General features: G+C 31.4%; 1 protein-coding gene across 1 annotated transcript in view; it reads left to right on the top strand.

Annotated features, from left to right (window-relative positions):
• LOC124352751 (neprilysin-1-like) overlaps nucleotides 1-20,036 on the top strand; it is a 117,819-nt gene extending 97,783 nt beyond the window's left edge. Inside the window, exons 8-17 of the mRNA XM_046802406.1 lie at nucleotides 4,264-4,359; nucleotides 5,223-5,347; nucleotides 5,748-5,937; nucleotides 6,804-6,980; nucleotides 8,303-8,406; nucleotides 8,739-8,794; nucleotides 9,729-10,000; nucleotides 10,956-11,117; nucleotides 15,583-15,659; nucleotides 19,023-20,036. Of these exons, the coding sequence (XP_046658362.1) occupies nucleotides 4,264-4,359; nucleotides 5,223-5,347; nucleotides 5,748-5,937; nucleotides 6,804-6,980; nucleotides 8,303-8,406; nucleotides 8,739-8,794; nucleotides 9,729-10,000; nucleotides 10,956-11,117; nucleotides 15,583-15,659; nucleotides 19,023-19,122 (1,359 nt within the window). The 3' untranslated portion in view covers nucleotides 19,123-20,036. The remainder of the gene's footprint in view (nucleotides 1-4,263; nucleotides 4,360-5,222; nucleotides 5,348-5,747; nucleotides 5,938-6,803; nucleotides 6,981-8,302; nucleotides 8,407-8,738; nucleotides 8,795-9,728; nucleotides 10,001-10,955; nucleotides 11,118-15,582; nucleotides 15,660-19,022) is intronic.
• Nucleotides 20,037-27,007: the final 6,971 nt, after the last annotated feature.

Raw genomic sequence — 27,007 nt, 5'->3', positions numbered from 1 at the left:
TTTGCAAAAATATAAAGCATATAGGTGGATTTACTACAGAAGATGTGTCTCTGCGGATAGCATTAGTGGAGAGAGTGGTGTTGGAGAGGGCTGTTACCCCAAAGTGCCCTCGTAAATCCTCTCCGCCCATAATATATTCGTATTGTTTTTATATCAATATGTTGCCTTTACTATAAAATATATCCAGTAGAGAGTTTTATATCCAAATATATCCATGGCTGACATTTCAAAATATTATTTAAAATATAATAATGAAATGTTGAAAATGTTTAATTAATTTCATCAAATATTGGGACTAGGTTACGATGCGCTTGAATCTTACGAGATAATGTATTGAATAAATAAACCTAGATATAAATCTATCATGCACTCTGTGTGTAAAATTCGAGGCATTACTTTAATATTTTGTAAACTATAGCAGATAAAATCTACAATATTTGCACTAATTTATACGGCTGTCTTAACTAAATGCAAGAACCAACACACGGATACATTTGAGGAAGGGGTACGACCTGTGCAAAGAGTTACGTAAAGATAAAATACAAGCCTAGTTCAATAAGGCTCATAATTTGAAAGTCTTTATTATTAAAGCATAACAATAATAAAATCACAATTCATAAGCTTCATTCATAAGGGGAGGCGGAATCCATATCTCTGTAAATGCTAAAATAAGGAAAATTTTCTCAAAAAACTACTAAGCCTGTTGTTTTTGAAATTTTTGTCAGTTATTCATATGCCTTTTATACATAGCCTGAGTTTTTTTAAAGTAGTTATATAAAAAAATAAGTATGTTATAATTTTTTTCCCATGACACCTAAAAATATTCAGATTTTTTAAAGATTTAATTTATTTTTACCAAATTAGTTAACTTAAGGCCACAAAAAAACTCAGGGTGTGTACAACTATTACATACATATTGTGTAAAATTTTGAACTCTCTATCTTCAGTATTTCCAGAGAAAATGTACCTTATGTCAAAAAAATATCGATTTTCGGAAAACGGCTGAAAACTAAAACTGTGCATTTATTTACTTACATTAGTACATTCCCACTCTTATATGCAGGGTTTTCATCTTCCACCTCTTCAAGCCTTCTCTTCAGAATCCTCTCTTTTCTTCTTGCCAGCCTCAAGAAGTCTGAAATGGCTTTTTTTTCAGCTCTTCGGATGCGTTCTGAGTCTAGAGATTTCATCGCGTTTATTAATCGGACACCAGGTTCAAGTCACATTGAGTGCAGAACTCTGCATTTGGTAACCTGCCCATCATTGTAACTGGCCACTGCCTCATATACACCAAGTTCCAGGGTTTTAATAGTCACAAAGTGTTTTTTAGGAACCCTTGACCCATATCACACTATTAACACTCTCGTTCACATTTTGAGTTGTTCCGTGTAAACACTTTTTCAGCAAGTGTCGATGGACCACGCCTTAAAAGTTGGTTTGATTGCATTCATTATAGGCTCTGGTAAAACTATTTAAATGTAGGCCTACTAGAGGTTTGTTTTCTGCTTTGGCTTTATTGTAACTTTGCACCATGATTTATTACCCTCTGGACATAGCAGATGTTGTGGTTTCTCATCTGATGAGCCTATGTGACAAAAAATAGCCCATATGGCCCTTCGCATCCCTTCTAAGTCAGTTTTTGTTCTCTTTTATAGGCTTTACCATAATAAGACTGGATTTGATCTATTTTACTGTCAGTTAGACGATTTTTCCCTCCCAAACTTTTACCATCCTCTACTTTTTTCTTTTTCATGTCCGTCTTCTTTAGTGTACGTATCTTGCACCCATTACGTTTCATAACATGATTCACACATTCCAATTTTTCTATTTTTAGTGTTTCCATAGGGACTATTAGCAACTATACCAGAAAAAACTATTGCTATCCCCATCACCAAAGTATTTCACATATTTGACATTGTACTTATCTATTGACCTGCTAAAGATATTTTTTGCACCCCACGCCTTCCATGCTGCCGCTTGAGCCCTGATGGTTTGCTGCACAAGCTATCTCATGGTTAGGTTTTATCCAGGCAAAGGTAATACTTGGATAGAACCTCAATGTCCATCACCTTGCCACTGGTCAATGCTGGTACATGTGACCACACCATTTAGGGATTGGTGGCCTCTACGCTGCCACGTACCATCAAAACCCGCACATATGTCACGAGAATCCGTTTGCAGTTCAGGATTAGTTTTTTTTTTCCTCTTCAATTATAGCTTTATTTTCTTCTACAGCTCCTTCAACAGCTCTGGTCATAGATTCTAAAGCCACCTGTTTACATTTTTCGTGAAATACCGTGTTATAGGGTCGGAATTTTGTAGGAGGCTGGGGGAGGTTCAGGATGCCGCATAAAGTTTTGCGCAGCGGTCTGACCTTTTCCAATGCATCGCAGGCCATTACACCTAATCTAATATTTACATCAAAAAACTTCTTACTTGCTACATTAGGTATGTCAACTTTTTTAGAGTTGTTAAATTCTTCACAAAAGTTACAATGTGTGCAAAAGAGTTCTAGTTTCGACACTAAGCCAACATAATTCATGGAACGCAACTGTAAACCATTTTTCTTACAGTTTTTGCAAAGAGAAAATTCTTGGAGTTTCTCTGATAGTATACTGATATTTATAATTTCATTCTTATAGCTATGATCTGTAGCATATTGGCTGTACTCCGAAAAGTCAATTTTCTTTGATGAGCTCGACGCTTTGGTAGGCCTAGGCCTAGGAGAGCTAGGAACACTAGCAGATGAATGTACAGGTACACCTTGTACTACCTTCTTTTTTCCACGTCCACCAACTCCTTTCCTGCTTTTATTTGTTTTATAAGTAGGTCTAGGCATTATGAATAAATAATACAACCAATAAACGAAATTGTAAGAATCACAAACGTTAGTAAAAACTTTCACAGAAACTAATAACGTCCATAAAACAATAACAAACAAACAGGTTATGTTTACAATATTTTATTCCCCTAGCAACAGAAGACAGTAAGCAGTTGTCTATATTCAGTGTTGCCAAATGAAGCAAAATTAAATAGCAACAGAAATGATGGGGTAGACATACGTATGTATGCAAGCGAAAATATTCTAGTAAAAACTGACCCTGCAACAAAAGTTCAAGGATTTATTTTGTAATGAAATATTTAGATAACCCAGGTGTATTATATATATCAATGAACTCGGAAAAATGTATATTTTAATAAAATACAATAAAAAAAGTTTGAAAAGTTTGAAAAAAAAAAAATATTTTTTTTGTTCCTCCTCCCCACAATGGCGGATGTTGAAATATGATCAATATTGATCCTTTAAATAGTCACCGTTTGGTATAGGACGAAAGAAATCACGAAATAGAGCACTCTGAGTAAGTACACACAGTCCTGTGTTACATTTTACACACCATGTACGCTATTTTGAATCTGCGTAATGCCAATGTCTGATTTATAAACGGGTTTTAGACCAATGTATGTATAAGTAATAGAATTGGTTAGAAATGTCTATGAATTTACCAAGTTGGCTGACCTTTGTCTGAAAAAAGGTTCCCGAAAGTTTAAGCAATGTTCTTGGGCTGGATTTTGAGATATATTTTGCAGAATTAACTGGTTTTAGTATTGAATACCAGATTGAAGATCTAAGTTGAGTTGTCATAAAGTTATTATCAATCGATGTCTTAAATAAGATTTTAATTAAAATCGGACTTTTCCGTAGATTGCACTATGTAATATATGAGGCCCAAACATACTCCTTCTAAAAACACAAAACATGTCAAATATGCAGTGACAGAGTAAAAGCTCAGCGCTTTTTTGTATTTTGTGTCTACTTAGCGAAATAAGCAAAGCTTAAACTTTTATTAAACAAAAGAATTCCAAAATCTAGAGATATCCAGACATCACATACAATATTTTCAACTTCAACTCTCGTTTTGGGTTTTCGTTTACCAATGTTGTCTAAAGTTAGATTTAATGTTTATTATTAATCAAAGTATTCTGGAGTAAAGTATAATGTTCATTTTGTCCTGATGCCAAATACCTTAATATAAAAATTAAAACAAAGTCCTTCAGATGGATTTTGAGATTAATTTTGCAAAATTAGTTATTATGTGAACTATACGGTTATACGGTAGCGTGTGCTAGATGCATTTATTCCTTACAGATAGTTTTATTACTCCTCTAAACGATTGGAACATAATAAACACTTTATATTTAATGGAACTAAGTAAAATATTCTAAGTTCTTTTTTATCTAAACCGTCTTTTTCAACTCTTCTAGTTGTACCCACGAGCCAAAGAGTTAGCCCACAGACTCCAGCAGCAGGATTCTTACCTAAGCAGCACTTTTCCGGAGTTGCAGAGCCTCTATGATTTTGTGAGTATCAAACTAGGCATACCTACAACTAGTTTGTGTTACGAAGTAAGTAAAACATTTACATGTATTCAATTAACTCACGTTTGTCTGTATGGTGTTGCGAGGCAATTTAAAACATTTTATTAGTATACATAAAAGAATAACTTGAAATATACTAGTGTATATTAAAATATTTACGCTTCCTAGTAATTTCTTTAGTTGAGTGGATGAAGCTTTAAAATCTTGTACTATCTACGAGTTCAAATGTTTTCAATCGATATATCACCAAAACCCTCATAACTTTGCCCAACTTATCTTTATCAGGATAACACCTTTGTGGTACAACAGCTGGAAATTGTTGAAATTTGAGTACGTAAATCTTATTTTAATCGGCTCATTTCATTTTTTCAAGATAAGAAGAGTTACACAAGTTTTATTGCAACAAAATTTCACCTCTGGTTCTTTGATTTTAAACATTTGTGTACAAACTGTTCTTTTAATCAAAACGATATTTATAAACATAGGGCTGATTGGTAACACTGTAACTTATAAAAAACTAGTAATTATTTGATGCTGTACAAAATCCTTGATTCCTTGATATGCTCAACAGTATGCTCTTCAGAATGCAAAACAAAACATAACTTCAATAAATCCACATTTTTTAAGCCTCCATTGACCGAACTATATGTATAGACTCTCATTGTTATGATAACAAGTCCTATTTATGTATAGAACTTTATTTATTTGTCAATTTCTCTTTGCTCTTGCAGTACTCTATGAAGCCAAGCCGATATTAGGTAGATGTAAAGTGTTCTATAGCTCATTGAAAGGAATAATACCGAACAGAAACAAGGTACAGTAATGAGTTGAACGTGTCTGCACAGGTCCAGTGGAAACCCCTGCTGCAGGAAGTGTTCAGTACGACGGTATACTCCTCGGACACTGTGTACGTGATGGCTCCTAACTACATGGCCGGCCTCACTCGCACTCTGGCCCACTTCCAGCCCAGGTAACAGGTGCGCTCAGTCATGTCAGTGGAACTCCTTACCTATTACAACACTCAACATTGTTTGGAAATCATGTTACAGAAAAAGAAACTAATTTTATTTAAACTATTGATTGTAACTCATGAAACTTGATAGAATAAAAAAAAAAATACAAATCAGTTAAAATAGTACGGTCAATACAGAGTGACCCTAAGGTTAGTTCGACAACAAAATTGTATTTTCTTCTGAATGGCTTGAGACTATCCATACCTGTGATAACATATGGAATGTATATTGATTACTTGATACTTTATACGATGTATATAAGTTTTATGCTCAGTATATAAGATTCATGATAACGACAGATTTCCAGTGTTAAACGTGTTTCTTCCAATAACAATGAACATTTCTTCAAATACACAGAATAATCCACAACACGCTGCTGCTCATTTTTGCCACTGACATCCTGAACGAGCTGGTCAACTCGACACTGAGCGATAACGACCGTCCATCGTTTTGTATGAAGGTCTGCATGAACGTGATGAGCCAACCGGTCAGTGCCTTGTACGTGACGCAGTATACTCCGCAATACCTACATCATCTCAGTGTCAGGGTAGGTGGACATACAGCATACTCGTTCTCACATGATAATCACATGATCCTGCGATATCTTTCATGTACAAGCGAGAAAACAAGAATAGAAATGTACTAATGGCTGAATAAATAAAACAGTTCATTCCTCAATTAAATGTGTCATAATATAAAACTGATAATAATATATATACTCAAGTAATAATACAAAATAATGGAACTCTCAGGATTTTTTAATACATATATAATATAGAGGATTAATATAATTTTTAATCACAATCTGGGAGTTTACACGTCTTACAACACACACTCTCCAAAATTGCTAGTAGTAACAACATTTACTGTATGAATCTCATATTGAGTTTATAGATTGATGGTTTAGTATGTATAACAATTGAAACCGAATTACTTGGACCTCCTTACCACCCAAAATACACTTTGTTAGTTGTGGATAAACCATTAATAACTAATCACTTAATGGGATTTCGATACGCTGCGCTTGTAGGAAACGGAAATTTGTGTACATCTTAACAACCTTAACTCAAGAACTATAATAAATAATAAGATGTAATACCGTACAAATTTTACAGACTTAATTCTTTGCTATCCTTTTATAGTTTTGTTGTCTAAGAAAGGAACCGACACAAGACACAAACATTTAATCATATTTTTCGATTATACGTGGAAGTTAGTAGAATTTAGAAGTATACTAAGATACGCTGTTTTTAAATTAAACTGTTTTGCAAACAGCATTAAATTTTTGTATTACCTTAGGCTATATACGTATATGTTTAATTGTATATATTAGACTATATAATTGGCTGAATACTTCAAGGTCGGTGTGATGCTGTTGCCTGTTCTATCATAAGATTTCCTCTCATTTTTCAGGTTCGTGACATGTTTAACAAACTAAGAAGGACATTGGAGAACAGAATAAAGACTCTGTCGTGGCTCGATGACATGTCCAGGACTGCTGCCCTGCGGAAGGTGGCAGCGCTCAGAGGTCACTTCCTCACATGGCCACAGCTCTGGAACCAGACGTACCTCACAGCCCTCATGGACCAAGTAGGAAGATAGGAATTAAGGTTTAGGTGTTAAAGGAAAAGGATAGAGTTATTCCATAACATTTAGGAGTTGTATATTTATGATTGCGCGCTCTCTATCTCTCTCTTTCTCTCTCTCCGTCTCACTCACTCACTTACTCTCTCTCCCTCCTCCCTTCCTCCATCTCTCCCTCCCTCCCTCTCTCCTGGATTTTGATTTACTCTTGAATGCAGTCTTCCTTGCGTTCAGTGCGGCGTTATCCATTGGCCTCTTTTAGATCACTGTGTTTATTTGTTCGTTAACACTCGAAATTACTAGAACTCGGAATGTCTTTATGCTAGAATGTGCCGAATAATTTGCGTATTCCAGTATATCATACTTACTTTGAAGTTAAGAAGATGAAGTCACTTTTAATTTTGACAACATTTGAATTTTGTGAACCATGGAACCAAATATTGTATGTTATTCAAATTTAAAATGAAAAATATATTCTATTCATTCCCTAAATAAGTGTATGTACAGTTTTTTTAACCTAGAACAATCTAAAGGTTTCATTACATGACTTTAAATTTGTTGAATTGTAGTAATACTAAGATTCATAACAAAATGGGATAAAATAGTAACTCACCTAAATATGTTAACAAGCATTATAGTATGCTTTAATAATTTTATCTTCTGACACGTATGAACAGGAAACTATGCAATTTTCATAACCAAATTAAAATAGCCAATGCTGTGTTTTTGTAAATGTTCTCAACTATTATTAGAAGTTTGTACTATATCAAGTTTCAATATATTACAATGATATAGTAAAATTTCAAATAATTATCTAAATAAGATTATTTTTTATATAGTACTTGTGTATGAAGCTCTATCGATACACAAGTCAATTGTTTTATATTTCAAATATATAACTTTGCTACATTTAATACAAGTATTTTACATAAAATACAGAGAAACATTTCAATTTTTTATATTGATTTAAGTATTGGTTACGTCATCTGTTATTTCAGAGCCAGCATGTCAATAGATTCTGAGGAGATACGAGATGATGTAAGTAAAGAGGGAGTTGTTTATCTTGGCAGATCATTTCACAGAACGGAAATTGCTGTTGTAAAGTTATTGAGACAGTCTGGCGGAAGTGAAGAGATAGTCTGAGTGAGAAGTTTACATTATTTGTATTCAGTTCTGTTACGTAGGATGTTTATTCACATGTTTCGTAACGGAACAAGATAAAAAATATAAAATAGGGACATTTCAAATTATGCAAAATCAGTATTTTATCTATAATTGTTTAATAAAAATATAATGAATTTAATAAATCGTTTACTTTTATTCATCAGATGGATGTGACTGAACACGATTTCTTCCACAACGTAATCACAAGGTACAAACAGATCAGGACTCCACCGGGGGACTTCCATAAGGAGCAACCATCTGATAAAAAGTAAGTATTTAATAAAGAAAAGAAGGTATAGTTTTAATTTTAATTATTCATAATATTACAATATTCACAGCACAAGTTATAAACGAATGATAATATATATTTGTTGAATACTCGTAAAAAATATAAAAACAGGATCTTCTCCACTGAGTGAACACAATGCATGTAAAAGATTTCTGCGTAGCAAAAGCAGTGTAGCCCCAAATATAGTGAAACTGTCTTTGATCAACGTATTTCGACATGTTAAATATATGTTCTTTATTTGAAACTAACAGATTTATACAAATAAAGATGTTTTCTCACAAGTTGTATTATAGATTGTAATTTTTTTACAGATGGGCTTTCCCTTTTGTTGTAAACGCTTTCTACGACGTCACACTCAACAGTATAGGTAAGTCAACGATGTTTGTTGTAGAAATTTCCTAATTTAGACAATTTTTATGATTTCAAAACGGGAGGTCAGCAAAACACGTTTTACTGTTTTTAGATAAAGAATTTGAAGAACTATTAAAATAGCTAACTTTTAAAAATTTAATTGTGTTGGATGCATCAGTAGTTTTGACGGTCATCACGGAAATCCTAGTAGTAAACCTCTGAAATTAATTTTAGAATTATAATCGAAATGGTTGTATTCCACCTTATAAAACCCAGTGTCGAGTAGTCTAACATTTATAAGATTTATGAGAAGGAAGATTTGCGAAATAATGTGTTTATGAATAACACCTGTAAACGGACATCATATAAACACGATGTACGCTATAAGTTTTGTAATTATCAACATTTCTTTTAATTAAAGAAGCAAAGAGCTATATTGAAGTTGACAGGCGATTGAAAAACATTGTATAATGTGTCCAGTGTTATATTTCGTATACACACTCTTTCACACTTGCTTCAGACAATTAAAAAAAGTCCGAAACCATTAACAAGGGATAATAAATTAGTATAACTTTTTACCTCAGAATCTAAATTTAATTCCAGCACTGTATACACTCTAAGACCAGTAAAACATTATTTTTGTCTCATTAGAAATCTTTAAGAATACTATGCTAATCAAATCTTTTATAAGCATCTTTTAAAAACGTTACAAGTTTTTAATATTTGTAATTTAACATCGTAGAAGTGCAAAATCTCAAAACATTATAACTGATGTTGGTAATAAATTAAGAGATATCCTATTAAGTAATATGTGTGCCTGTAAATTATTACCAAGTTAATTTATTTTACATTTTGATTGATTTATTACAATAAATAACAGCAACACTTGCTTTTGAATATGAGGATAGAAAATGAACTCTTCTAGTAAAAAGGCCCTTCTGCTCTTCCAGTGATACCGCTAGCCGTGTTGACGCAACCTTACTTCAACAAGGACGTGCCCTTGTACATCCCGTACGCCACGATGGGTCTGGTATTCAGCCACGAGATGTTACACGGGTTCGACCTGTTGGGGGTGGATTACGGAGAGACCGGATTGCGCAGTCCCTGGATGACACCGGAGGCTAGGCTTCGGCTGGAGGCCAGGCTGGAGTGTGTGGCAAAGCAGTATCGAGCAGCGTTCCAGCACAAGGTCCAGTTCATGGGAGATCTGGTCGATGTACAGGTAATAGTCACTCTAACTTATCAGCTGAGTGTATTGAGGTGCTAACTAAAATTAGCACCACAAATAAGGCAGTTAGTGCCATAAGTGATGAAACCCCGAATACGGTAAGATGTGATGAAACCCCGAATACGGTAAGATTAGATCGGATTTATAACACGTTTACACGGCACATTATTAAACCTGCCTTCGGCTTGCTGGAGGCTATATATATATATATATATATATATATATATATATATATATATATATATATATATTGTTGTGCAGACATGGAACATCCAAATAGTACGATTTATTTAGGATTATTTGTTTTTGTATGTATTTAGAGTAGGGATATCCTCTTAATTTATCAGTTTGAACAGATACCATTTGATGTAGAAAGGGTATAAATACCTTTAAGGTACTTCCAGAGTATCCATAGGTACTCTTTAAGGTTCATTCTTACACCAAATTTTCTTTTATTTTCTTAAACTGTTGTGGCAGTATTTCTAACTTAATACAGATATCTCCGAAATTGGCTTAGTATTGAGCGATTGATAAATAAAAAAATAGTATTTTTCAGTTGTATTCTACAAAAACGTGAATCTATAAATTGGTTCAAAAATATAATTTTAGATTAGCACTTTGAAAATCCATGCCTTGGGAGATGTTCTCTAAAGAGATAGGATTTATCTACACGATTGGAATGTCTTGGTACATTTATGTGCAGCATATGCTTTCCTTGACCACGGTAACTCTGTCGAGGAGTCATAATTTAAGGAAACACGTGTGACTTTTTATCGTCATACTGAGCCATAGTTTTTAATTTTCTCAAATAAAAAAAAATACAAGTTTTAAAACATTCTGAAAATGTTTATAGATTTATAAAAAGAAACGCACAGAAACAGATAACAACTCTGTGTGTCCTTGTGCTGTTTTTTGTACGCATTTTCCAATGAAACATGTATGTTTTTAGTTCGACTGGAACATTACCCGGAATGAGAACATGGCTGATGTGAGTGGCCTGCAGATCGCCTACGAGACGTGGCGGAGTCTCCCGGACCACATGGGCGACTTCCGACTGCCAGGACTGACGGCACTCAGTCCCACGCAGTTGTTCCTCTTACAAGCTGGACAGGTACCCTTCCATCCGTATTATACATGGTGTTTATAAGGGTAAATATAAATTATTCTCCATCAAACAGGTTACAATAAGTAAGAAATGTCTTATCATGCACAGTTTATTGTCTTGCTGTTTGGAGGAAATCGATTATATCCTTACTTATATGCAGTTAAAATTTTATAATACTTGATCTACTAAGGACATGTTTCGTAAAAATCTTTTAGAACAATATCATATCAAGATTAAAAATGGCAGCCATAAAAAGTGTTCAAATCGTAATTAACTCATACAACGGAGGATTTTATGAAAATTGCCTAAGGATAGTCAAATATGTATTATATGAACACTTCGATACAAAGTTTATTTCGCTATGACAAACAATAACAGGATATTTAAGGTTTTACCCTTCGCCATCTCTAATGTAAAATACCTTAATAAAAAGTTATTAATGTTGTTCAACAAATGATTAATAATCAGCTGATTTTCTCATTAAAAAGCTGAAATTTGCTCATTGCTATAATGTTGTATACTCAGTATGAAATTTGATTCGATGGAATACATGCTGTTATACAAAATTGATCTTAAGATTAGGTTTTATTTGTTCATGTGTTGTACCGAAGTGCCAGTTGAAGAGCCCAGGGGAAGAATGATTACAACTAATTAAAACATTTTCGTAATTAATTTTATCATTTCAATTATTGTACTATTTTATACAATAGCATACGCAGCAAAAATTACTATAGGGCAAGATTCTTTGGGGATGAACATGATAACTGAACATAAGTTATCAAGTTAGGGAATCTTAGCCCTTAACTGTAGAAGGCTAAAAAATACAAAAGAAATATGTACACAGTTTCAATTCGTTCATCTCCAGAAAGTAAAGTAAACACTAAGAAAAAAGAATTTGCACCTAAACAAAAATGATAACCAAAGTCCGGTTTCTTGTAAAGCCAAGAATGTTAGTTATTATGATGTTGGACAAAAGATACCACACTGAACTTTATAAAATTAACAACAATAAGACACCTGAACTATTTATCACATTAAACAAAATATACCTTGTAATTTATGCTGCACATTTCAAACATTCCATCTACTGCAGTTGCAATAACGGTAGCTCCAAAATAAATTACGGAGTTATCAAATTCTTCCCCACAGTGAACTTTACTTATCAAGTTATCTCACAGACCACGGATTTTTCTTTCTCAAATATCTGTGGAGGAATAATTTTATTCCCCTTAATACTGTGTCACCATTTAGATCCCAGTTGTACCAGCATAAATTGATAGGAAACTGAAAATTGAATAAAATGTCATCATGTTCTTTTCCTGAGCCCTTTAGTTTTTAAATGAAGAATTTTGTTAGCTTTATCAATACAACCATCGCATTTTTCATACTGTAAATGACATTGTTTCCTAAGTAGAATCAATAGTAATAAACTAGTAATTACAGCTTTAACGTATATTAATCTAATAAAATTTTAAGTACGAGAATTTAACTTAATTGATTTTTTAGTAAATTTCGTAAATAACCCATTTAAAACAGCCATTAAAACATTTTGTAAATACAATGACTGTATGTTTAACCCTATGAGGGGAAACTTTTTTAAAGTAAAGTTTTTAAAGTTATTGTCTTATAAAAAGGAACATGCAAAAAAGACCACAGCTAAAATATCTGTGTTGCAAACAGTTTGAAAATGACCATAACATAGTTACATATATTATTACATTAAGAAAAAGTTTTTTTTTTTTACATTCTGGGAAAATATAAAAATTAAGTGATTTAGAAGTTAGATAATTACAGATAATTTGATTATGAAAAGAATTACTTTACTTTTTACAATATTTTTCAAATGTTTATTTATACACAAAACAATATAATGGCAAATAGGAATTTGATTAATGTTGGAGGATTATTCGGTGAATCCATGATAACGTTAACATGAGCGAGCGTCTTAACAGACGAAAATATGCAAACAATGCAAATCGCCAGCTGATGCTTTATAGACAAGCTGATGTAATGGAGCGCGCGCATTCTAGTAGAGAATAATGTTACTAACAACACAATAAAGGTCGATAAACGTTATACACGCGTGCAAAGTAAAATTTGCGATTGATTAATATGATAAAGTGAAAAACATCGCCGCCATTCTTAAACCAGATCGTAATTAACCTAAGCATATGGCAATTTTGAACTTTATACCTTTATTCAATTTAAAGGTATAAAACACTAACAGGCAGACATATGGTAAAATATTCAAGATAGGTCCATACTTTATATAACGCTTCTGACTTATTTCGACCTAACAAATCAAATGGTAAAGTTTTATAGAGTATGTATGGCCACTCTATATACCCCTATAGGATCTGTATTTCCTTCTATATATGTATTCAATGTTCGTATTCTATTTAAAAACTAACATAAAGGCCTCTTCACTATTCTGCTTAATTTTTAAAATAAATATGTAATCGTACATTATAAAAATATGAAAAATATTGTACCTGTTATATAGATATGTAATAATTAAAAAATATCATTAATTTTATCCGTCACTTAACTTTAAGTTAGGTATCTGTATTTTTAACCTTGCTAAGCTGTTCCTAAAAAATACATCATATCTGCAGATGCTGATCTTCTACAGTCTAGTAAACAGGGAGTTTGATCAGTTGGTTGACAATGCGGGTGGTGGGATACATCTCAAATTAGAGTACTGATAAAACTTATAATACATTGGAATACTTTGTTTGGTGCGTGTTATTGATTATAAGAGGTTTGAAATTATAATAGCGGTTTGGAAATTTGCTGTCGTTACATGTTACAAAATGTACATTACGTTTTGTATCACTAGTGAATATACAGCACGAAGTGTTACACATTTTGTAACATAACTATTGGACTAGTCCATTTATCCAGCCGTGGAATTGAAAGTTATAATATTTTAAACATATTAAGTCTCTTTTAGATACATAATCTAAAAATTTCAGAGTATTATCGAGTACTATCCCTATTTCGAAAATATTGATGTGGGTATCAAATACTTCTGTTTAGGAGTAGTAGATTCCCGGAACTAAGCAGATGGAAACCGTAAAGCTTCTAATATTTCAGGCCTTCGGTCATAAATCAGCTCTGCTCTTATAACTTCGAATTGCTCTTAATAAGATGACGTGAAGTTGATTGCACTCTTAAGTCACCTGAACACTTTTATACATTATACATACATTTATACATTAAATTCGTGTTGTTTCTTTGTGCATTTCCTTCTTATTCAGTGCTTTATGTACTGCTGCTTAAGATCTGATTTTATTGACATAGTTAATGTAACAATATCTAACCTCATCTAGATTTGTAGAAAAACAGACGTTTTAATTCTAGGCTATCTTCCGTAGTTCACTAAATCTAGAAAAGAACAAGTTACATACAAATGTATGTAAATAATACATTCATAGAATTTCTATCCATAAAAATTTATGATCATATAAGGTAATAAAAATTTGAAAAATTTAATCTGTATGTCAGGCTAGAATATGAATAGTAATAATAAAAAAAAGTTTCATACAATTAATCTATTTAAACAACAAGAAAACATGATAAGAAAAACATTTAAATGATAAGAAGACATTTAATTCACATTGCGCAAAATTTAATCTGTATGTCAGGCTAGAATATGAATAGTAATAATAAAAAAAGTTTCATACAATTAATCTATTTAAACAAGGGCTTAAATGGTTTTCCAACCAATTTTATACACTAAAATTGTTATTTTTATTTACAGTTATTTCACTCTTAATAATTACAAAGATAAGAAAACATGATAAGAAAAACATTTAAATGATAAGAAGACATTTGCAAAATTTAATCTGTATGTTAGGCTAGAATATGAATAGTAATAATAAAAAAAAGTTTCATACAATTAATTTATTTTAACAAGGGCTTAAATGGTTTTCTAACCAATTTTATACGCTACAGTTGTTATTATTATTTACAGTTATTTCACTCTTAATAATTACAAAGATAAGAAAACATGATAAGAAAAACATTTAAATGATAAGAAAACATTTGCAAAATTTAATCTGTATGTCAGGCTAGAATATGAATAGTAATAATAAAAAAAACTTTCATACAATTAATCTATTTAAACAAGGGCTTAAATGGTTTTCTAACCAATTTTATACACTACAATTGTTATTTTTATTTACAGTTATTTCACTCTTAATAATTACAAAAATAAGAAAACATGATAAGAAAAACATTTAAATGATAAGAAGACATTTGCAAAATTTAATCTGTATGTCAGGCTAGAATATGAATAGTAATAATAAAAAAAAAAACTTTCATACAATTAATCTATTTAAACAAGGGCTTAAATGGTTTTATAACCAATTTTATACGCTAAAATTGTTATTTTTATTTACAGTTATTTCACTCTTAATAATTACAAAGATAAGAAAACATGTTACTCAATACTAATGTCATATTGTAGGTGTACTGCAGTGATATGTCGGCGGAGGATTACATCATTCTTGTGGAGAAAGACTTTCATACACCTCCCCCCGAAAGGTAATTCCTTGTTTTATAGACTCGTATTGCAGAATGAAAGCTCATTTTCTCTTCATACCTAAGCATTTTTACGATTATATTGATTATTCGATTAAGTGCTTAAGAATAACAATGCATCTATATATTAGAAGGATAACAACGAAAAAATGTAATAGAGTGGAAAATTGTTCTAAATTGACTTTGCGAGTGTTATTGGCAGTAAAACGTTCCAGGCTGCGTTTAGTATGTTTGCTACAACCTTAAGCTGTTTTGCTTGCTAAAACCTTTAACGTGTTTTAAAAATTATTTTGTTTTCAATGTCCACTTTATTTATATTCTATTCTAATAGTTGATGAAATGTAATGATTCTGAACTATTTGTTTCCATCCACACATTCTTCGGCGACTACTCTAATTACAAAGAGCTCGAATTTAACGTGAACGTAATAAAAGAATAAAAGTCACACTTTTAATGCTCTTGGATAAACTTTAAAATTCAAAAGTTAAATTATAAAATGATTACAGTTTTAGGAAACATTTATTAATAATAATTTTTTTTATTTGTTAGCTAAAATAATGAAGTTTAAGGGGAGCACTTCGTAAAAAATCTCAAAAATTACAAATTTTTTTTTTTTTTTTTTATTAAAAGTTTGGAATTTCCCGATAACAATGGTGGTATTAAATTTTTTTTATGATGACTAGAAGTGTCCGAAATATTTTTTTTTAAATAGGCCTGCAGGCAGTTTCGGGCCTGTAGCAGTCACACTTTGAATGGTGCTGTTATAGTACTACTTCGTTGCAGTCATGTTCATGATTTGGTTGGCAGTGACAGTTTTGTTATGTCAACAACTTACACTAACCAACAAAACATCTGTTTTTATAACCATTGCTTATAACCTAGGTAGCATACATGTTTTGGTTACTGACATTTCTGTTTTAGAGAGTGAAAATTACGTAAAATGATTATGGTTTTTTGTGAGTTTAGTGGAGAGTTTCTGAGTATTTTTTTGTTATAAGTGTAGTGAATTTTTATAATGCCACGTTCAAAGCCTGCTTTCAAGAAACGCGTTTTCAAAGGAAATCAACATAACCCTCCAACTAGTCCTAGGCCCTAGTTTCTCAGGATCAAGTAACAATCGAGGTACCAATACTCCAAATGTGGATAGGCCAAGACCTCAAAGTGCATCTTCTAAGAAGGTCAGTCCTTTTTTGAAACAGTAACCAATTGAATGAAAATGATGAGTCTGAAAACTGTATAGTTAATATAGGATTGTTGAATGAGGCTCTTAGTAACGTTTCAGTGTGTAAAAATTTGCCATGGCCAACTTGTTTACAAAGTAAAACACATTGTAGGCCTAGCATCAAAAATTATAGTCAGCTGTTCTGATTGTTGAAAACACTATTACTGTGACAAACTCTGAATTAGTCAGGCCTAACACTAATCAGAATGAAGCAAAGTCTGATAGGCCTAACACATTTTTATGACCTAAATCTTCGTTTTGGTTTATGCTATGCGTAACATAGCAAAGGTAGAGTGGCTGCGGAGAAAATTTGCGCTTTTATGAATCTTACACCTCCGCCTTTGAGATATCATGAACATGAGCATTACTTGGGTTCAATTGCTGAGTTAGTGTGTAAGAAGTCAATGCAAAGTGCTGTGGCAAGAAGCTGTATCGGATAATGATGGTTGCAGAGACCTCGCTATAGCTGCTGATGGCTCAATGGCAGAAGCGGGGTCACCTTTCACTAAATGGAGTGGTATCAGTGACATCTTTATCAACCGGTAAGGTCCTAGACATCGAGATTTTATCTAAATATTGCAGATGCACTAATAGACTAAACAACACGCATGGTGATGGCTGTATCGCAAACTTTGAAGGTTCTAGTGGAGCCATGGAAGTTGCTGGAGCAGTCGCAATTTTTCAGCGCTCGCAGGCATTGTATGAGGCTCGTTAACCTTGAATACCTTGGTGATGGAGACAGCAAGGCGTACTCCAGTGTATGCGAAGCCAAGCCCTATGGTGATACTGCCATAACAAAGATAGAATGCATAGGCCATGTCCAGAAACGGATGGGATCGAGATTAAAAAATCTAAAAGCTAAGACTAAAACACTCCCTGACGGCTCACGACTTGGCGGCAAGAACAAGCTAACAGATTCTGCCATTATTCAGCTCCAAAAATACTACGGATTGGCAATTAGACGCAACACAAACTCTGTTGAAGACATGAAAAAAGCCATTTGGGCAGAGTTTTTCCATGTGATGTCTTCTAATGAAAAGGCCTCAACATGGACTAATGTCCAGATGATGAAGAAAACCTGGTGTAAGTACCGCAAAGCCGTAAAATCCAATGAAAACTATGATCATGGCAGCCATTTTCACTTGCCTGAAAACCTAATGACATTTATTAAACCTATTTTTTTCAAAGATCTAGCCAATCCAACTCTACTGGGCAAATGTACTAAGGGAAAAACTCAAAAATCCCAATGAGTCCCTCAACAATGTCATTTGGACCTACATACCTAAAAGAACATTTGTGGAGATTAAAACTTTTGAAATTTGGCATATATGAAAGCTGTTTACAGCTTTTAATGATGGCTACATTGGCAAATGCAAAGTATTTTCAAGAAATAGGAGTGTCACCAGGGCAGCATTTTATTACAGCAATGAAAAAGCTTGACCGCGGCGAATTTGGAAGGCAGAGAAAGCTCAAGAAAGATATAGAGAAAAAAATTAGACAGAAGAAAAACTTACTAAAAAGAAGTCTGGAGGATGAATATGAGGAGCAGGAAGGAGATCAGCCAGCCTATGCACCTGGAATGTACTGAAAAAGGTATAAAGCAGTATTTTTTTTTTTCCGTTTTTTGTGTTTTTCCGAAAGTTGCGGTTTTCAATACAAAAGTAACATTTTTCTCAAAAACTACAAATGGTAGAATATGAAAATTTTTTTTGTATGTTTGTAGCACTGTTTTACATATGTGGAACCACTAAAAACATCACATTTCACTGAGTTCAATATTTATATACATACATATACACATATTTATATATAGGTTTTTGACAAGCGTTAAAACAAAAATATATAACTTTTAGGGTATATGCCAAAAAAAAAATTTTTTTTTTTGGTTCCACGTGTTCCCCTAGAAGCCCTCTTTAAATGAAAAAAAGAATTATGAAGATACCTCAAGTAGTTCTTGAGATAAGTGTACCTATGTTAACATTACGAAGATAGGGCGAAGTGCTCCCCTTAAGCAAATTTTTGTTGAACAGCTGTATGACATGGAAGTTACAAATTTATGTATATATATATATTAGTAATATATTTCATAATTTTGTTTTTATTTGCTGTTAAATTTTTAAAATAATTTAAATTTTATGTTTCAGGGTGAATGGAATTATGATGAACTTTCCGCCTTTCTCGGAAGCGTTTAGTTGTAGTCCAGGTACTAATATGAATCCATTCAGAAAATGTTCAATTTATTAAAAAATTAACTATTGCAAACTGCATAAGTTGTTTGTGAAACTCTTTTAATTTGGCGGTATATTTTCGATTGTTAAAGTGAAAAACCATTAAATATTAGCTGTATGAAGTAGGTATGTTACAATGTTTTGTAATTTAATAAATTGAAGATTAATTATTGTTTTCGAATTATGAATTCCAGTGTAAATAAAACAGATTAAGCTTATAAATGAAATGTTATACATTTGTAATGTATTCTTTATAATGAAAAAATTTATATTCTTAATTAAGGAATCTCGAAGAACAAATGCATCGCTCAAGCAGTTCAAAGTTTAATAAAAATATGAAAAATATTGACTTTAATAACTATTTAAAAATTACTATATTGAATAAAATCCGCATTTTACGTATAGTCAAACTAATTGTAGTAATAATATTACTACAATTAGGCAGTCCGTAAGTTATTTAATTAATTATTTAAAGAAAATGTTTTCGAAATTTCTTAAGAATATATACACATTTTGAATAATCATATGAGTTTTCTAAACTTCTATGATTGTTTGTTGTTAGTGACAATTAAAAATATTAATTTTGTAACGCAGCTGATTTACCATTTCTATAATGTAATCTCTAATAAACTTGGGGAACTTGGCTGTGTGTCTTTCAACTGATCACACTATGAAAGCTTTTAAATGTTAGTACTGGAGGCAAAACTTTTTAAAGGTTTAACACTTTTCAAAATAAATAACTATTGAATGAATATAGAATAAATATAAAGAGCATGAAATATGTGAAAAACATATGTATGGATGAAGAATATAATCTGTATATAGATGGCAAAAATGTCGGTGAACATTTGTCTATAAAGACATTGTATAAAGACACATACACACACACACACATATGTTATTTTGTGTAAATCCCTAATGATATATATATATATAATTTTATATATATATATAATTATATATATATATAATTATATATATATATATATATATAATTTTATGATATATATATGATATATATAAAATTAGGGATTTACACAAAATAACGTAAGAAAAAATAACACGGAAGTCTTACGATTATGTAGTTTTTAAATTGTTTATTAATAAAATTCTTTACATCCTTTAGATTTTGATATAAAATCTAGCGTTAAACGTTAAAAATTTGAGAAAAAAACTATGATTAACATGCAAAAAGTTTTAGTTTTGTATTTATTTTGAAGTTTTTTTGTAATATTAAGGTAATTACTATAAATATCTCATACAATTTTTAATTTTTCTCGTGAATCCCATAGTAGTTGAATGCAAATAACTAGAAATGTTATATTCAATGATTTATGCATGCATTAAGTGAAGATCACCTAGAGAGGCATTTCATGACAGTTTTAGGGACAAATATAAAACAAATAAGTGGCTTCGGCTCCAGACTTTTAAAACAACAAACGTGTCATGCTTCTAAATGTCAATATAATTGTTTCATTCATGTAATATAATTGTTCAAAATGTATATATATTTTTGGGACGTCCGAAATAGATTTACATATAACAATGAAAGAGCCATAATAAATATGTTTTTGTGTTCAAAAGATGTAACTATTTGCATATTTTTGAAAGCAAATTATATTGCTAAATATTCCACCAATCGGGCTGATAACATTTAAATTGAGGCCGTGTAAGATCTAGAGACTAATTATTTATAAACACAATTTAAGTATTGGTTATGCATAACTGTGAGATTTTTAGATGTTGTCCAATGTAATTGAAGAACGCCGGTTTCTCAGAAAATCAATAATCGTAAAAGTATCTTTTGTAAATACTGTATTTATCGAATAAAAAGTAAATTTCGTAGACTGATGCTACTTTATTGTAATTTTTTTTAAGTGTTACTACACCATCATGTAATAATAAATTGTTAAGTCAGATGCTTTAGATGCTTTTTCTAGTGTAACAATCAATAAAATGTTGTCTTATAGATAGTATATTATTTGTTGTATATTTAGATATACTGAGACAGCAGCCAAGTGCTATTTTTGTAGGAAATTTAATTTTAAAGAATATGCTGATATTTAAGATAAGTTTACGTAAGTTTATATGCCAAGTTTTAAGCTTTGTTATAAATATATATTTGATACAATAATTTGCGATGTGTATATTTGTAAATATATTATTTATTTGTTTTATACTGAGTACTTTACAAGTATTATTAGTAGGACTCAGTTCCTCATGTACATAATTAAAAAGCAATAAAATTATAACGGACCATTTATTGTAGCAGCCTTTCAAGATGACAGCAAAAATGTATTCAAATTTGGAAGAAAATATGTACTACCATAATAGTTTGCATCTAAGTTTATTTCGATTTAACTCAAACTGATTCAAAACCTTCAGTTTATTGTTTTTCGTATGAACGAAGTGCGAAGAACGTAGGAAATTTCATGGTGCGTTAAATGTAATATTATTATTTATATTACATAAATTAATATAAATATTTTTACAAATACTAATTAAGATGTTCAAATAATTCTTTTGAATTCCTTTCAATAATATTAGTCCATGATAACAATATCCAGTATTTATTGGTAAGTACAGAACAAATCAAATAACACTGGTGTAAAACAACTCTGTATTCTAAGAAATGTATACTAAAAAAAGTTTGAACAATTAATAATTGACTTTTAATGCTTCTTTGTGAAGTTGAAATAAAAAGAACTAAAAGCCTAACAATAATTAATTACTAACTAATACTTAATACTCTTTATGTAATCATAAATTTATTACAAACAGTCAAGCCAGTAATTTGATAAAACGAGTTACAGGTGACTTCAAGAAACCAGTGAAATTCAAGAGAAAATACGGGTAGAGTGATCACAATTTGTATACATTAGTAAATAAAGATAAGCAAGTTTAAACTGAGTTTTAATTTTGATGCCTTATTGTTGCCCTTCTTTCCTGTAATGGAAAATACTTTAATTTTAAGAAATAAGGAGACACAGGATTAAATAAACCAGGTATATTAGTTGAACATTTTCTTCCACCAATATAAAAGTTCAGCCGTTATTTCTAAGAACAACAATAAAAACTTGAAATTCTGCTAAAGAGATCAATTCGCAGGATACAAGAGATCAATGTCTTAAAAAACGGCTGAGTATTGCGGCTACAGTAGTTTCCGTAAAATATACAATTATATTGCGGAAATGAACTTCAAAGTTATAATGTACATTCTTTTCTTCGAAAATATAAAATATCCAGCTTAATAGTAAGTTTTTATATAGAATTTTAAAGTACGCCACACCACGTGTCGTAGGCTTCGGTGAGGTTGCATACAAATGTTAAATCTATAGCTCGTATCCTTGGGGACACGTAGGTACATAGACAAGCGTACAAAAAAAGAAGTTTACACAAAAATGGCGCATCATAGACATAGTTATTGTAGACATTAAGATTCATGCAGTATTTAAAGTTCACAAATGACATTTTTCACGAAAATCTTGCTGCATTATATTTTCATAGTTTTATTTAACTAAATTGGTTTTCATATAAGTGTTCAAGTATTAAAAATCTGCACAATTTTTGGTATGTAGATCGGGTTGTTTTCAAGACTGACAGAAATGTATTTTTTCCAACCCCACGAGTGATAGCTTCTCTAAAGCACAACTAATAATTCTTTCCTCTTAAAGGTAGGAGGATAGAGGTAGTTTCTCTAAAGCACAACTAATAATTCTTTCCTCTTAAAGGTAGGAGGATAGAGGTAGTTTCTCTAAAGCACAACTAATAATTCTTTCCTCTTAAAGGTAGAAATATAATCTGATTAGATGGCACATAAAAGTGGCAATATGGTATAAGAATATTTATTTAAAATTTTTCTCAAATAATTAATGTAAATACCTTATATACCTCAGCTGTATGTAACAATATAAAATAATTTTGTTTTACAACACGTTAGTAATTTGCATTTTTGTGATGCTAGAGAATGTTAATTTACTCTGTTCTTGAGCATCTCCAATTATTGCCATGAATCGTCATTTTAAAACTGTGTATCAGGAGGCAACAATGTGTGTCTTTGAATAGACATTGACAATACGTCCTGATTTTAAAGCGTGAATGTTTTATTAGGCAAAGTATCCATGCAACATTGATAGACAGGAAAAAATCCGTAATGACTACATTAGGCCTCTGAAAAGGTAATGGAGTAATACAACACTTGATAATTAAACTTAAAGATAACAAAAAATATTTTCAAAACTTGAAATTGATATCTCAGTTTTTAACCGTAAAATATTAGTGTATATTTTTACACATTAACTGTATCTAAATATGTGTGTGTGTAAGTTGTAGTTGTAGTGCGTTAAAATATTATGGGCGCACGAGGACCACTTTAGGAAAGAACAGAGAATGAACAAAAAGTACTGCCTTAAGTACCTAAAATAAATGTTTGAAAAACAAACAGAAAAATTCAAACTATTTTATTGTCCAAATAAAAAATCAAATAGGACATGTAAATTGTATACAACCTATTTTTGGCAATCAAAAAACTAATAAAACCTTCTATATATTATGAATAAAAATAAATCGCAAAATGTGATGCTAAGCGCTAATCTCAAGAGCAGCTAAACCAATTCGCAAAATTACTTTTTAAAATATTCTTTGAAATCGGCGGAAGGTTTTTATTAAGAGAAATATTGGAAATTTAACCTAGAATACTTTGCAATTATGAAAAAATGTAACTTTTCCTTCTGATTTTCCTTTTGGCTGGCCTTATATACATTATAATGCGGCCTAGATACACTTGTGTTGCTTTACTTTTGTCTATATATTTTCAATAACCAATCTATTTACTAATTGGATGCCTTGTAGTTACCCTATATAAATTTATAGTTCTTTTTGCTCTAATTAAAAATGTATTTATATATTTTAGTGCCTGTTTTTCTCAGCAATTCAACGAGCATGGTTTCAAAAGTCTGTAGATTGACTAAATTTACTGATTGATTGAAGTTCTCTGGCATACTTGGGGCATTCTAGCAAAAGGTGTTCCATTTTTTCTATCTTGGCCATTGTGCAATTCAGAAAGAGGGAAGCTAAGTACATTTTCATTTTGAACAAACATGCATTAACATTTCCGTGAATCAACCTGAATCTACAAATATTAACGATTTTCCACCTGCTAAGGTTACATGGTTTAAACCACCTAGCTTTTGTAGAACGTTGTAAGATGTTTTAAAGTTTTTCGCCATACAACCTTTTTCTGGTAAGTTTTAAAATTTTCAATAGGGACTAGAAGATATGTGATTGTAACCTTTTATTTACAGTTTTCTTCACTAATTTGTCCTCTCTCTCATTTGCTGAATTCATTCATGACCAGGTAACTATTAAAAATCTATTATTGTCTGTGTTTTCATTAGAAATCATCATAATTATGCAACTTTCTCTATATCCTTTACATCCTTACAGTTTTCTAGTGCTTTGACTGCTGATAGTCAGTGCATAAGACTATGCTAGTTTCATTTAAAGACAGAACATACTCAATTGCCAAATAAATAGCATATATTCCTGATGAGTAACTTGACATATGCTGATTTAGTTTGAATTTGCATTATATTTGGAGTTCTGGAATATGAAAAGCCGCACCAACATTTTCATTAAATCTTGAACCATCTGTGAAAACTGCAAAATCATTTCTATAGCTTGATTAAAACATTCTATTTATACCCTGTTGAATATTAGTAGTATTGTAGATCTTTGTATTGACATTACCTTTGTCAATTGATGTGTTAAATACTAGATTGGGGTTGGTCAACAAAATTGGTCAGTCCAAATCCCAGTGATTGTGTGTATATGTATTTTGTATTCAAAGTAAAGAGGATTAAAATTACAAATCTAGTTTACTGCCTTTATATATGAAGAGATTTTCTTTTTCTCTAGTACCGTAACATACTAATTAGCAAATTGAGATAACTTATTTCACAATGGAATCGGTGCTTTTGATCATATATTATTTTGTAAATTACTCTTTCTGCAATAACATTACGCCTTTTAATTAATGGAAATGTACAGATTTCTGTTTGTAAAGCTATGATAGGTGTAGATTTAAACGCATTCATAGCTATTCTTATAGCTTGATTTTTTATAACTTCCAATTTATTCAATAACTTTTCAGATGCATGAACAAACATAAAACTACAGTAACCTACTTTATAAGTATGAGATCTTTGTATACTTCAAGTATCAGGTCAGGATAAGATCCCTGTCTACCACAATCTAAAATTTAAAGTATATTAATGCCTTTTTTGACATTGGTTATACACAGGTTAGTGATACAGGATCTGAAAATGATGATTTATTATCCATGGGCACTTCTAATAAAAGTTTAAAGCTATTGTCTGTTATTACCATGGCCATTAACATACAAGTTTCCTTATTGCTCGTTAGTATATATTTTCTTTGAATGTTCAAGCAATACGAGTTTTGGTGGCATTAAGCTCAAGATATAATTTCTCAAAGGTTTTTACAATTTCATAAGGAACAATTTGTATGTTGTTGGATGCTGTAACACAGTTCTTATGGCAAATGTAAAGTGAGATATCGTTCAGTCAAACTGTTCAGTCAGAATTTGTCTGATATGTCAAGGGCTGCAACAATGACACTTTTCCCGTGTGTTTAGTGCAATCTGCATATCGGTGTTTAATGTTAATAAATCATTTGCACAGCCCCGATTTTTTATAAATCCGAATCGAGTATCAGGAATACGTTTAGCCTGTTTACCAGCCACTCGAATCTACCATTCACAATATTAATCATTGTATTCACAATGTTAATTAAACGTGAAACTAATGATATAAGTCTATATCACCTTTATTTTTATTAGGTTTCAGGCCAGCTACTATTTTCACTTCTTTTCACTGTACAGGTATTTCATTTTATTATCACATATATCATTGTATCAGTTTAATATGTTAAGTGCGCTAATTGGCAGGGGGATGTATGTTTTTGTATAGAATCGCATTAGAATAGCATTTTTAAGTTCTTTTATATTAAAAAATTATTCTCTAGAATGCTTCCGGTTCCTTGTGTGTTAGTACTGATTATAGGATAGTTAGTTTTATTGACTCCAGGTACATAATCCGGAACAATATGGTTCATACATTTTTCTGCTAGTTCAGTACTGTTATAAAACTCACAGTTGTAGGCTAATTTACAGTTCTTTACTTTTTGGACTACTTTCCAAGCTTAGGCTAAAGACTTCTTACTAATCTGATAAATAGATTAGCCCAACCTTGTTTTTCGCTCGTTGGATTACCTCCTTAGCCTTGCGTTGAGCAATTTGGTAACTTCTATAATCAAGTTCACTCATATCATGTTCAATATTTTTTAAAGACAGCCTTCGATGAGCCACTGCCTGAGAACATTATTCAGCCTACCACGTTTTGGGAACAAAACTCAATTTTCCCGTAACGTTTGAGTAGTCCCGTTATAAGGAGTAGCAATTTTTATTGCCTCATTTTCATCAAGTTTTATAAATATGTTATTTATTTAGATGCATAGAATATTACTTAAAACATTTTGTACGTATTTTGTATAAATTTCCCAATCACTTTACGAACATTTATAGTTCATCTCATTTGAGAATTTATATGAAAATATATATGATTAACTTGAAAGATAATTGTGATTGGAAAATGATTACTTCCCATTGGATCTTGTAATATATCCCAACTAAGAATGGTTGTAAACAATTTGGGAGTAATAAAAGTTAAATCTATAACAGATTGTTTTTAGTGTAAAGCTGGAGTTGTGGTGGGACTATTTGAGTTTGCAAGTATGAATATTATTGTAATAGTTGTATATATCAGTATCCAAACTGTTAGCTTTACTGTAACCAAAAAAGGGGTGATGGGCATTGAAATCAC

The sequence above is a fragment of the Homalodisca vitripennis genome, chromosome 1 (genome assembly GCF_021130785.1).
Source record: "Homalodisca vitripennis isolate AUS2020 chromosome 1, UT_GWSS_2.1, whole genome shotgun sequence".
Lineage (NCBI taxonomy): Eukaryota > Metazoa > Arthropoda > Insecta > Hemiptera > Cicadellidae > Homalodisca > Homalodisca vitripennis.
This window is presented reverse-complemented; position numbering and strand designations above follow the sequence as displayed.